The 13,054-nt window shown below is 36.0% G+C and overlaps 1 protein-coding gene across 1 annotated transcript; it reads left to right on the forward strand.

Annotated features, from left to right (window-relative positions):
* Nucleotides 12,194-12,944, forward strand: LOC109824427 (fasciclin-like arabinogalactan protein 10). The gene is given in 3 exon segments (XM_020391022.1): nucleotides 12,194-12,427; nucleotides 12,430-12,532; nucleotides 12,535-12,944. Coding segments are annotated over 3 exon segments (570 nt in total). The 5' UTR covers nucleotides 12,194-12,370.

The following is a 13,054-nucleotide window of genomic DNA, read 5'->3' on the forward strand; positions in this document are numbered from 1 at the left end:
CTTGTCAGGTTCTTTTGAATTGCATGGAACCTAGTTTGTTCCTGTTCACGGGACGTGTACGGGAACATGGTACACCACTCATTAGGAATCATGTACGAGGGGGTAGGCTTACATGGTACGCCAGGAAACATGGTATGCTTTAGGTTTGGTTCTTAAATGCTAGTTGATATCAGTAATGGTAATAGAACCTTGAGAACCATGTTGCAATTAAGATATGCATAATTTGTATGCTTAATTTCTTACGTTTTTGTTGTTTATTCTTTTAAAAAGAGCTTTTTGCCCGACATTTTAATTGGTTTTTGAATTCTAAATCTGGTCACTGGAGTTGTTGAATCAGGTCATGTTCCACGCGAATCTAGGATGATTGAAGCCGAGTCGTAGTTCGCTATAGTGTACCATGTTCCCGACTTCTTATTGAATCCATTGTTTGAAAGTCTGATGCATGCTACTGGGTTTTTTCAGTTTTCTAAAGAGGCGGGTAATACGGTGGATCAGATCTCGCTGTCAGTTGTATATGTCGCTGCCTAATCCTTCATCTCCGTTTCCTGGAGGATGTGACGAGGGATTTTCCTGTGGGAACGCTTCATGGGAATTTGGCAATGTGAGTATTTAAATTCTTTTGCTACAGTAATTATTTTATTTCTCTTTAATAGTTGGTTTCTGCATACTATGGCTATAATTGAACTTCCTTTATGGATAAATTTTTTTATCCAGCATATTTCCAATTATTCCATACAGCATATAATGAAAATTGAAGTTCTTTTTTATGCTTACCCAGACAATTGGTTTAATTTCAGGGCTTACGGAGGAGAAGAATGCTGCAATCCGACCGAACAATGAACCCTGATGACAACTTGTGAGTACAACTCTTGCGTGAATCATTTTCCTATTGTTGTTCAACAGTAGCTGATCAGAGATTCAGAAGTATTCTTAAATATGTCATGATTTAGTTCTTTTGAATATCCATGCCCTTAAGCCTCTAGCTTCGTCTCTGTGCGTGCTTTTTCTCAGTGAAACGGCTTTTGCTGTTTAGCACCTGTTGGTTACAACTTAAACTGTTTTCCATAAGATATGATTGTTGATATAGTTGAGAAGGTTGAACTTTTAAGCAAAACAACCTTATTTATACATAATGGAAACCATGGCAGCACTCCTCTTTTCACCTCCCCATCATCTATTAGCCTCAATTCCACACTGAGAAAAATCACCATGAGGTCGAACCTTTCTCCCAACTTTATCAACTTATGCATTAGCTTTACTGTTTATTTTATCTTATTACGTAGTAGGGGAATTTTTGAAATTGTTATATTTTTGTGTAAACCTTGATTTCATCATTATTTTATTGGGGAAAACAAATTAATGTTTATAGCTTTTATATTCGAACATATGCTCTTAATAATAACATGATTATGTACTTTTTTTCAAAAAATTATAAAATTCATTGAGGGACGGTTGTAATTTTTCGTCATTAATAATGTTGTGACGCTACTTCGGCCACTGTGCAGCGCTGGTCACATTGAAACATCTACTCCAAAAGCATACCAAGTGCAGAAGTTTACTGGACGACGGCACTGGTGAAGGCTCTCTTTCCGGTTTAGCTGTGGTAAGAATCTGGACCTCCACTTATTCTGTTCTAGGGTTAATTGCAGATGCACCACTTACGATGTTTTAGCTATTTATCGTTATTGCTATGTCATAGTAGCACATACATCCACTGGTCATGCTGATGATTCCATCTTTTCACTAGTTTTAAATGCTTATGGGGATCATGCGAGAGCGTTCTTGCCAAATGTCTGGAATGTGAAACCATCAGCGTGACCATAGGGCATAGGGCGTGTGTGCTAATAAAACACAACAAAAGTGATAAGTACATGGAGTGTATCCGCAATTAAACCCTTCATTCCCCTTATTCAACTTGTACTCTCAGTCACCCACCAATGTTCCCATCTGCAGAAATATCAATCAGAGGGCTCGGATCGAAACCCGAGCGGCGCTCGTGATTCTGTCCTCTTGGAGCTCATTCTACTTTTGAAACACTTTAAGCGCTCGACTTCTGATGGAGTTTTCTTATTATGAGAGCAGCAGTATATTGAAAACTTTGCCTATATTTAGCTCCGGTCAAAATGTCGGAAGAGTTTATATTACAAACATATTATTTGTAGTATTAATGTCTCAAGTTAGAGGAAACTAAGGACGTGTTTTTTTTTTGTTGCTTGGAAGTTAAGGGATACCAGTAAATATTGCATCTTAATTCTACTTAGATTTTTACTAATTAGTAGCGTGATTGCCGGATAAGTGATTAGATTTTTACTTGTAGGGAGAAATTGCTGCAGTCGTTGCAGTTTATCCAGTAACAGAAGCATTTGTTTGCCAGTTCCGTGTGCTGCTCACATTTTTCCAAATTCTCTAAATAACTACAGTAGCATTTAACTAACTCATGGCAAACTAAATCAATCACCAGTTGTGTTATGAAGACAAAAGCTTTCATTTTCAAACGAACTAAATGAGGAGCTGAGGGTCGAGCGGGGCGAAGGAAACTGTGTACGTGACCGGGCGGATCGCGGGATCAAAGAAGAAGCTTTGCCTCGGACTTTCTTTCGCCGTGAACCAAGCGAATCCCAGTCATGCAAAACTTACGCCATCAACGACGAGGAGGCGATCTGGACTAAAAGATTCTTGGTACTAAACACCTCAAATTTAAGATGAAGTCATTTGTACGATGAATGCTTAAGCCTTCTGCCTCTCCTATGATGAAAATAATTCTGAATGTGCGTGCGGGAGCGATGATTCCAATCGTCGAGATATCACGCTGGATGAAGGCACCCCCTACGACGCCCCCATGCATCCACAATCCGCCCATGGACCTGTTCCCTTAATTTGTCGCCCCTCAGGCGGTGGAGGAAGTCCATATGCATTGCTGGTTTGGGTCGAGTCTCGTCTCGTCCATCTGTTTAGTCGTCTCGGCCGTCGACTCGAGTTGAGATGTCGAGTCATTGTCCGTTGATGCCGTCTCGGTCATGTAGATCTCCTGTATCAAAACAACAGGCCACCCTTTCAGTATGGACTTTCTCTTCAAAATGAAGTTAAATCTCACATATTGTCTGACTCCTATAAAAGAGCTACATATGTACTTCTTAGGGCTCAAATGCAACGCCCATTAGTTGAAAAACCGAATGACTTTTTACCGTCCTTCCATTTTGTTGGCTCATTTGATAACATACAGCGGAAGAACTTTGCACTTGATCGTTTGCCGCTGTGCATTGAAGTGTGACAGCCAAACGAAAATTTTTTAGTTTTGTTCTCACGCATCCATCCTTCCGTCTCGTCTTCGCAAAGAAGTTTATTTTTACCCTCAAATAAAAGCTACACTAGGTCAAATTGCTTGAATTGTTACTTAAAAATGACCCCTCAACTGATTTAATTTGACCCGCTTAAAGTTTGAGGGGGTGTTACAGATATACGGGCCTTTCGTTTGCATACTTGTGCAGGGCCTAAGGCCGCGGTTCCTCCATAACATCATTTGATGTTACAATGTAACTAACCTTTATGATTGGTGGGCTGTTAACTACAGCAGTAATATATTACGAGAGAAACGTGGGCCTGTGAGGAGCCATGGGTGAAATGCTACGCCATGTACGTCTACAATTTATAAAAGTTTATCAACAAAAACATAATGAAGGGTCCGCGTTTTAGATCATGACCGTCTATTGTTTATTTGACGATTATAAGTCATTTTGATTATATTCCATGTGATTTGCACTTATTTTTATTCTTTCAACTCAAGATTAATCACAATTATTAAATAGATAATTAGCAGTTGTGACAACAATGAATCACCATTCCTCACTATATTATACAACAGGGAGGATTCAAATTTGTACTGCATAATTTATCATAGATGAAAATGTTTTATTTTCCAATGATAAATATTCTTTTTGAGAAATTTCAAAGTTACTTTTTTAAAAAATGGAATTTCAAAGATAGATAGTTGGAGAGGCATTTTTCGATGAGATGCCTAATGTAGAGTTCTCCTAAAGCCCTACATCATCCCCCAATTGAAAGTAAGTGCCAAATAAACCCGTAACACGTTTTTTTATCGTTTCTGTGTTATAAATAAAAGACTGCAAATTATTATTAGATGTTGCACGTTTCGGCCCAAAAATTGAACCTTTGTAAATGTTTTCGGCCCAAAAATTAAAACTTCTGCTCTGAAAAAGAACTAAAAGGACGTTGTTGTTGGGGATCGAAACCGGTTAATCACAATTATTAAATAGATAATTAGCAGTTGTGACAACAATGAATCACCATTCCTCACTATATTATACAACAGGGAGGATTCAAATTTGTACTACATAATTTAGCATAGATGAAAATGTTTTATTTTCCAATGATAAATATTTTTTTTGAGAAATTTCAAAGTTACTTTTTAAAAAAAATGGAATTTCAAAGATAGATAGTTGGAGAGACATTTTTCTATGAGATGCCTAATGTAGAGTTCTCCTAAAGCCCTACATCATCCCCCAATTGAAAGTAAGTGTCAAATAAATCCGTAACACGTTTTTTTATCGTTTCTGTGTTATAAATAAAAGACTGCAAATTATTATTAGATGTTGCACGTTTCGGCCCAAAAATTGAACCTTTGTAAATGTTTTCGGCCCAAAAATTAAAACTTCTGCTCTGAAAAAGAACTAAAAGGACGTTGTTGTTGGGGATCGAAACCGGTTAATCACAATTATTAAATAGATAATTAGCAGTTGTGACAACAATGAATCACCATTCCTCACTATATTATACAACAGGGAGGATTCAAATTTGTACTACATAATTTAGCATAGATGAAAATGTTTTATTTTCCAATGATAAATATTTTTTTGAGAAATTTCAAAGTTACTTTTTAAAAAAAATGGAATTTCAAAGATAGATAGTTGGAGAGACATATTTCTATGAGATGCCTAATGTAGAGTTCTCCTAAAGCCCTACATCATCCCCCAATTGAAAGTAAGTGTCAAAAAAATCCGTAACACGTTTTTTTATCGTTTCTGTGTTATAAATAAAAGACTGCAAATTATTATTAGATGTTGCACGTTTCGGCCCAAAAATTGAACCTTTGTAAATGTTTTCGGCCCAAAAATTAAAACTTTTACTCTGAAAAAGAACTAAAAGGACGTTGTTGTTGGGGATCGAAACCGGTTAATCACAATTATTAAATAGATAATTAGCAGTTGTGACAACAATGAATCACCATTCCTCACTATATTATACAACAGGGAGGATTCAAATTTGTACTACATAATTTAGCATAGATGAAAATGTTTTATTTTCCAATGATAAATATTTTTTTGGAGAAATTTCAAAGTTACTTTTTAAAAAAAATGGAATTTCAAAGATAGATAGTTGGAGAGACATTTTTCTATGAGATGCCTAATGTAGAGTTCTCCTAAAGCCCTACATCATCCCCCAATTGAAAGTAAGTGTCAAATAAATCCGTAACACGTTTTTTTATCGTTTCTGTGTTATAAATAAAAGACTGCAAATTATTATTAGATGTTGCACGTTTCGACCCAAAAATTGAACCTTTGTAAATGTTTTCGGCCCAAAAATTAAAACTTTTACTCTGAAAAAGAACTAAAAGGACGTTGTTGTTAGGGATCGAAACCGGTTAATCACAATTATTAAATAGATAATTAGCAGTTGTGACAACAATGAATCACCATTCCTCTCTATATTATACAACAGGGAGGATTCAAATTTGTACTACATAATTTAGCATAGATGAAAATGTTTTATTTTCCAATGATAAATATTTTTTTTGAGAAATTTCAAAGTTACTTTTTAAAAAAAATGGAATTTCAAAGATAGATAGTTGGAGAGACATTTTTCTATGAGATGCCTAATGTAGAGTTCTCCTAAAGCCCTACATCATCCCCCAATTGAAAGTAAGTGTCAAATAAATCCGTAACACGTTTTTTTATCGTTTCTGTGTTATAAATAAAAGACTGCAAATTATTATTAGATGTTGCACGTTTCGGCCCAAAAATTGAACCTTTGTAAATGTTTTCGGCCCAAAAATTAAAACTTCTGCTCTGAAAAAGAACTAAAAGGACGTATTTAGCAGTTGTGACAACAATGAATCACCATTCCTCACTATATTATACAACAGGGAGGATTCAAATTTGTACTACATAATTTAGCATAGATGAAAATGTTTTATTTTCCAATGATAAATATTTTTTTGAGAAATTTCAAAGTTACTTTTTTAAAAAAATGGAATTTCAAAGATAGATAGTTGGAGAGACATTTTTCTATGAGATGCCTAATGTAGAGTTCTCCTAAAGCCCTACATCATCCCCCAATTGAAAGTAAGTGTCAAATAAATCCGTAACACGTTTTTTTATCGTTTCTGTGTTATAAATAAAAGACTGCAAATTATTATTAGATGTTGCACGTTTCGGCCCAAAAATTGAACCTTTGTAAATGTTTTCGGCCCAAAAATTAAAACTTCTGCTCTGAAAAAGAACTAAAAGGACGTATTTAGCAGTTGTGACAACAATGAATCACCATTCCTCACTATATTATACAACAGGGAGGATTCAAATTTGTACTACATAATTTAGCATAGATGAAAATGTGTTATTTTCCAAAGATAAATATTTTTTTTGAGAAATTTCAAAGTTACTTTTTTAAAAAAATGGAATTTCAAAGATAGATAGTTGGAGAGACATTTTTCTATGAGATGCCTAATGTAGAGTTCTCCTAAAGCCCTACATCATCCCTCAATTGAAAGTAAGTGTCAAATAAATCCGTAACACGTTTTTTTATCGTTTCTGTGCTATAAATAAAAGACTGCAAATTATTATTAGATGTTGCACGTTTCGGCCCAAAAATTGAACCTTTGTAAATGTTTTCGGCCCAAAAATTAAAACTTCTGCTCTGAAAAAGAACTAAAAGGACGTTGTTGTTGGGGATCGAAACCGGTTAATCACAATTATTAAATAGATAATTAGCAGTTGTGACAACAATGAATCACCATTCCTCACTATATTATACAACAGGGAGGATTCAAATTTGTACTACATAATTTAGCATAGATGAAAATGTTTTATTTTCCAATGATAAATATTTTTTTGGAGAAATTTCAAAGTTACTTTTTAAAAAAAATGGAATTTCAAAGATAGATAGTTGGAGAGACATTTTTCTATGAGATGCCTAATGTAGAGTTCTCTTAAAGCCCTACATCATCCCCCAATTGAAAGTAAGTGTCAAATAAATCCATAACACGTTTTTTTATCGTTTCTGTGTTATAAATAAAAGACTACAAATTATTATTAGATGTTGCACGTTTCGGCCCAAAAATTGAACCTTTGTAAATGTTTTCGGCCCAAAAATTAAAACTTCTGCTCTGAAAAAGAACTAAAAGGACGTTGTTGTTGGGGATCGAAACCGGTTAATCACAATTATTAAATAGATAATTAGCAGTTGTGACAACAATGAATCACCATTCCTCACTATATTATACAACAGGGAGGATTCAAATTTGTACTACATAATTTAGCATAGATGAAAATGTTTTATTTTGCAAAGATAAATATTTTTTTTTGAGAAATTTCAAAGTTACTTTTTAAAAAAAATGGAATTTCAAAGATAGATAGTTGGAGAGACATTTTTCTATGAGATGCCTAATGTAGAGTTCTCCTAAAGCCCTACATCATCCCCCAATTGAAAGTAAGTGTCAAATAAATCCGTAACACGTTTTTTTATCGTTTTTGTGTTATAAATAAAAGACTGCAAATTATTATTAGATGTTGCACGTTTCGGCCCAAAAATTGAACCTTTGTAAATGTTTTCGGCCCAAAAATTAAAACTTCTGCTCTGAAAAAGAACTAAAAGGACGTTGTTGTTGGGGATCGAAACCAGGTCGCCCACGTGACTTGTGGGTATACTCACCACTATACTAGAATGACGTTGTTGTTTGCTGTAATGTACAGCTGCTAATAACACATGCTTTGGGTTACTATTACCACTCTAATTTGCAACAAATTATGAGAACTGGGATAGCACTTTAAATGATTTGAAGGACTCCTTGAATCTTTTTTTCTTTTTGGTGAGGAAAAAACTCTTCGAATCAACTTATCTGAATCAAGGGACCTAATAGCAACTTGGATGATTTGATCGACTAATTTCAAATTATGAAAATGTAAGGGACGAATATAAAAAAAACCAATTTTCTTTGAAGGACTGTTTGAATCTGATTTGATCGACTAAATTTAAGATATGAAAATTTAAGGGACCAATATAAAAAAAGCAATTTTCTTTGAAGGACTCTATGAATCCCCCCCCCCCCCCCCCCCCCCCCGCACCCTTTTTGGTGAGAAAAAATTATTCAAATCAATTTATTTGAATCAAGGGACCTAATAGAAACTTGAATGGTTTGATGGACTAATTAAAATATGAGATCTTGACGAATGAAGATTTTTAGAAGGCATAATCACAATTTCTAGGTGAGTTATTTGTCAGAAGGCATCAATTTATTTTCATTTGTCCTTATCTCATTTCTGTTGTCTTTTTTTAGTTGAGACTTATTTCATTACATGATGATCCATCAAAGTATTAGCTTCTTTGCTGAATAAAATAAAGGGGATGCATATTAGAGAGATTTCAGTAGTTACAGGTGGGTGATATGGCAAAATGTAGTGTTGGAAGTGCAGTCGCATTTGATGAATGGGTTTATGTCAGTGTTTTCAAAGCATGGTTCACCACTGATGGTTCCCGAGTATTGTGTTCAGTGCTTTCACTATCACAATACGCACATGTACAAGTTAGTATATTTTCATAAGAACATGCTAACTAACATCAAGATTTGTTGAATCTTCAACAATTATACTTTTCCCTTGGAAATTTCATTTAAACTGTCTTTGATTTATACCTCTGCAGGTTTAGGATCAAGAGAATATATAATTCTATTACGATATCACCAATCATCTAATGGTGACATAATATATAATGTAAAGTACAAGCGCAAGTTATGTGCAACCGTTTATCGATTGACCAAGTAAATTATGTCATTACGATGATTTATCGAGTACTAAGAAATTGTTTTATTTGCAACTTGTATCATACTCTCCTATTTACTGTTAATAACATGAGCGAAAATAATACATACTGGAAACTCAACTTAGCATTTGACATGAGTAGCGACTGTGCCTGATTAAGGAGCCTATTCATCTAAAAGTCAATAATATTTAGTTTAGACCAAGTATCTTCTGCAATAGTTCATTACTGGATTACTAGATCAGTTCATAACTCCTACAGATTTAATTATTTCCTTTTATCATTGACCATAATAAGGAGTGAACTTACATCCTAAATGTTACAAGAAGAAAGAAATAAATTTCAAAGGGGATATGTCACCTTAATATGTAAAAACCTGGAAAAAATATTAATGCTAAAATTGTATTCCTCCCTTTTGGTGAGACACAAAAGTGAATGCATTTGAAAGAAATTGAGACTTGTTTAGAAAATCCCCTCAATTAAAATAGATTTTAAAATACAAATAAAACTTCTGGTCTCTAGCGATTTATATCTAGAAACCAATTCAATCATTTCTCAAAAAAGAAAACAAGTCAACTACATGACCTGGCTTCATCCTTATCCTTATCCAGCGATTTATATCTTTCTTAATCCTCACAAAGAGATTAGACCGAGGGATTATACTCTAAAACCCACATATAGTTCCACAAAGAGGTTTGTAATAGTATAATATCAGCTTGAACTCAAAAGTAAAGCTAGAGAAAGTGATGTATGTACCTTCGGCAGGGTCAGTTTTGTTTTGAGCAGAGGATCTCTCAGTTGAAAGCAACAAGATGCAGAGGATCAAGCAAAGGACAAATAAATCTCTTGGAGAAGAGAATGATTGAGATTTTGCTAACGCCATCATCTTGCTTCTTTGTTCTCTTTTGAGAAGGAATTTACCTAGCTATAACCCAGTCGAAAAGTCGAATTTGATGAATTTTAGTAGTTGGTGGCTCTACTAGTTGTTTTGATGCTATCTCTAAAATACTATTTTTAGAGTGAATGTTATAATTATAATTATTTTTTTAGTAGAAATGGTCAATAGGATTGCAAGGTACACATGGTGGCTGAGGCCGAGCACATGGTGATTTGAATTGTTTTGGCCTTTTCTTTTAGTGTGTCTTTATCTGAGTTGGGTGTGGGTACATTCTTATCTTAGTATTTTACTTTTTTGTTGAATTTTATACGTAAAGAAGTAACCCACATTCTTTTGCACTATGAGCATCAAATCTTCAAACATGGTTAAGAGGCACTCTTAACCTATGGCCACCGGTCTTTCAGAAAATTAATTTTTTTTGGGTGTTCTTCAAGAAGAGTTGGACCTAAGATTCTAGAGTCCTACATAGTTTATCAAGTCAGCTAGATTCTCTTGGTATTTCTCAAGCTCTCTTTGAATATTATTTTTCTATAAAATAGAGATCATTTTAGTTCGTAAAAAGGAAAAAAAACCCAATGTTTTTGTTGGTTTTGGGAGTGTAGACCTAAACCTTAGAACAAGCACACAAAGCAAAGATTTCTCTAAGTTAAGAAATCAGGCGAACTTGGAAGTTCAACCGAACTCGATAGTTCAGACGAACTTGGAAGTTCAGGCGAAGCCCGAAGCTAAGTTCAGGCGAACTTGGATCACAGACGAAGCTAAGTTCAGGCGAACCCCAAGTGCAGGCGAACTCCAAGTGCTTTTAATATTGATAATATCATGATACCATTGTAGATGTAGCTCCATTTTATGTTGAAAATTATCAATTGAAAATATTTTATTCATATCGAGGGAATATGCATTAAAACTATCCAAATGTTCGGCCAAGCAGCTGGATAATAAACGATAAATAAAAAAAATTAAAGAAATTGAGAGAGGGATGATTTGTTGCTGATACAAGTTGATGAAGTTTTGAAAGGTCAAAGGCACAAGCTCTAGAATGGAGCGTGTCAACTTTTGTGCAGAACACATCAAATTAGACTCAATAGCCAAATGCTTTCACACTTGACGTAAGTAAAACTTTGCAGCTGGAAGAAGATGAGATGAAGAGAAGTCAGTATATTTAATACTGCAGTACAGATAAAGCCATGAATGAGTTCAAACATTTGGATAATTTTCATACTCGTTATATTTAATACTGCAGTACAGATAAAGCCATGAATGAGTTCAAACATTTGGATAATTTTCATACTCGTTGTAGGTAAGACTTTAACCATGTAATTTATGTAAAAAATTGCATTTCTATTTTAGTTCAATTAAGCATATTGCCATGTTGGTACATCCTCATCTATGTACTAAGCATTTAATATTTTCTACCCGGAATTAGGGAGTATGGGTTAGTCATAATTGGATTCAAATCATACCTAGATCATGCCAGTTGACCCGTTATTAATTGGATAAGATTTGGATCTTACCTAATTGCTCAATAGATGTTAGCCTTATTTTCACTTTGGTACTCCAAACTTCACTATATTTTCACTTTGATACGCCAAAGTACTTTTAAACACTCTGATATCCCACAAGTTGCAATTTCATTTCACTTTAATATTCCAACCGGGATATCATTACATATTATGTTAAATTTACATCATGTGCTTACACAAGGTGAGTATATTCATGCTATGAAATCTACTCATCTATTCCTCTACACGGAAGGGAGTATCAGAGAATCACTGTTCATACTACGGTAATTCTCTCTCCTCCATCCTGCTACAGTAATCCTCTAACCTATTGTCCCAGAGAATCACTGTTCAAGCTACGGTAATTCTCTCTCCTCCACCCGCCACAGTAATCATCTATTTATGACAAGTGAGTATCATCAGAGAATTACTGTCACTGCTATAGTAATTCTCTCTCCTCCGCCCGGTACAGTAATCCTCCAATAAAAAACAAACCCCCGTGACTCTCTTCTTAGTTCTCGCTAGGGGTGTGTACGGTTCGGTCCAAACCGAAAAAACTGACCGAACCGACCGAAAATTAACGGTTCATTTTGGTTTTAGTTCTAAATCAGTTTGGGTCGGGTTGAAATTTTTTCAACCCGAACCGTCCGAACCACCAAAACCGACAGCCCATAACCCATACCCATTTTCTATTACCCGACCCGTGTACTTCACTTACTATAAAGTCCCAAACTCCACCAGCCCTAAACCTAACTCTCCTCTTCTCCAACCTCAGATCCAGTCGCCGCCGCCTCCAACCTCGGCTCCGACCATCCTTGTCCAAGATCCGGCGATCTCCAGCCATACCCATCCAGCCCTATAGCTAGATACATCTCTCCCTCGTCCAGATCTAGCCATCCCTGCGCCGAATCTGTCTAAGTCGGCCATGGCTGCAGCCGCCTCCAGATCTGCCATGGCTCCGCCCTCGGCTCCAAGCTCGTCGCCGACTACACCAAGTCCGTCAAGCAAATCCCCTACAACATCTCCGTCCTCGAGATCTCCGATCCCATTACTTTCCTCGGTCTTCTCGATGCTCCCTCCACTGCCACCGCCATCTTCTTGAAAAAGCCGGGTGCAAGACTTTTGCTGGTCTCGTCGAGAGCTCGGGAGTTCTGAAGATGTTAGAGGCTGTTGAGGACAAGGGGCTGACACTGTTTGTGCCTAACGACGAGGCTTTCAAGGCTAAGGGGATTCCGGATCTGAACAAGCTCAGTAGCGCTGAGCTTGTGACGTTGCTGCAGTACCACGCGTTGCCGAGTTATTCTCCGAAGACGTCGTTGAAGGGAACTGATCGTCCCATCGCCACCAGTGGAGCTGGCAAGTTTGATCTGACTGTGAGTTCTCATGGCGATGATGTGAGCTTGAAGACTGGAATGGGGAGTTCTCGCATTGCAGAGACGGTTCTTGATGATACCCCGGTCTGTATTCTAACTGTGGATAGTATCTTGCTGCCGTCATAGTTGTTCGGTGGGGCTAGTTTACAAGTAAGTCCCTCATTGACTTCTCTTTTCAATTTCAAGTCCTTTTCAATTTATCATGAACATGAATTGCCACTGGTTAATCTATTGTT

This window comes from Asparagus officinalis, chromosome 9, assembly GCF_001876935.1.
Source record: "Asparagus officinalis chromosome 9, Aspof.V1, whole genome shotgun sequence".
Taxonomy (NCBI): Eukaryota; Viridiplantae; Streptophyta; class Magnoliopsida; order Asparagales; family Asparagaceae; genus Asparagus; species Asparagus officinalis.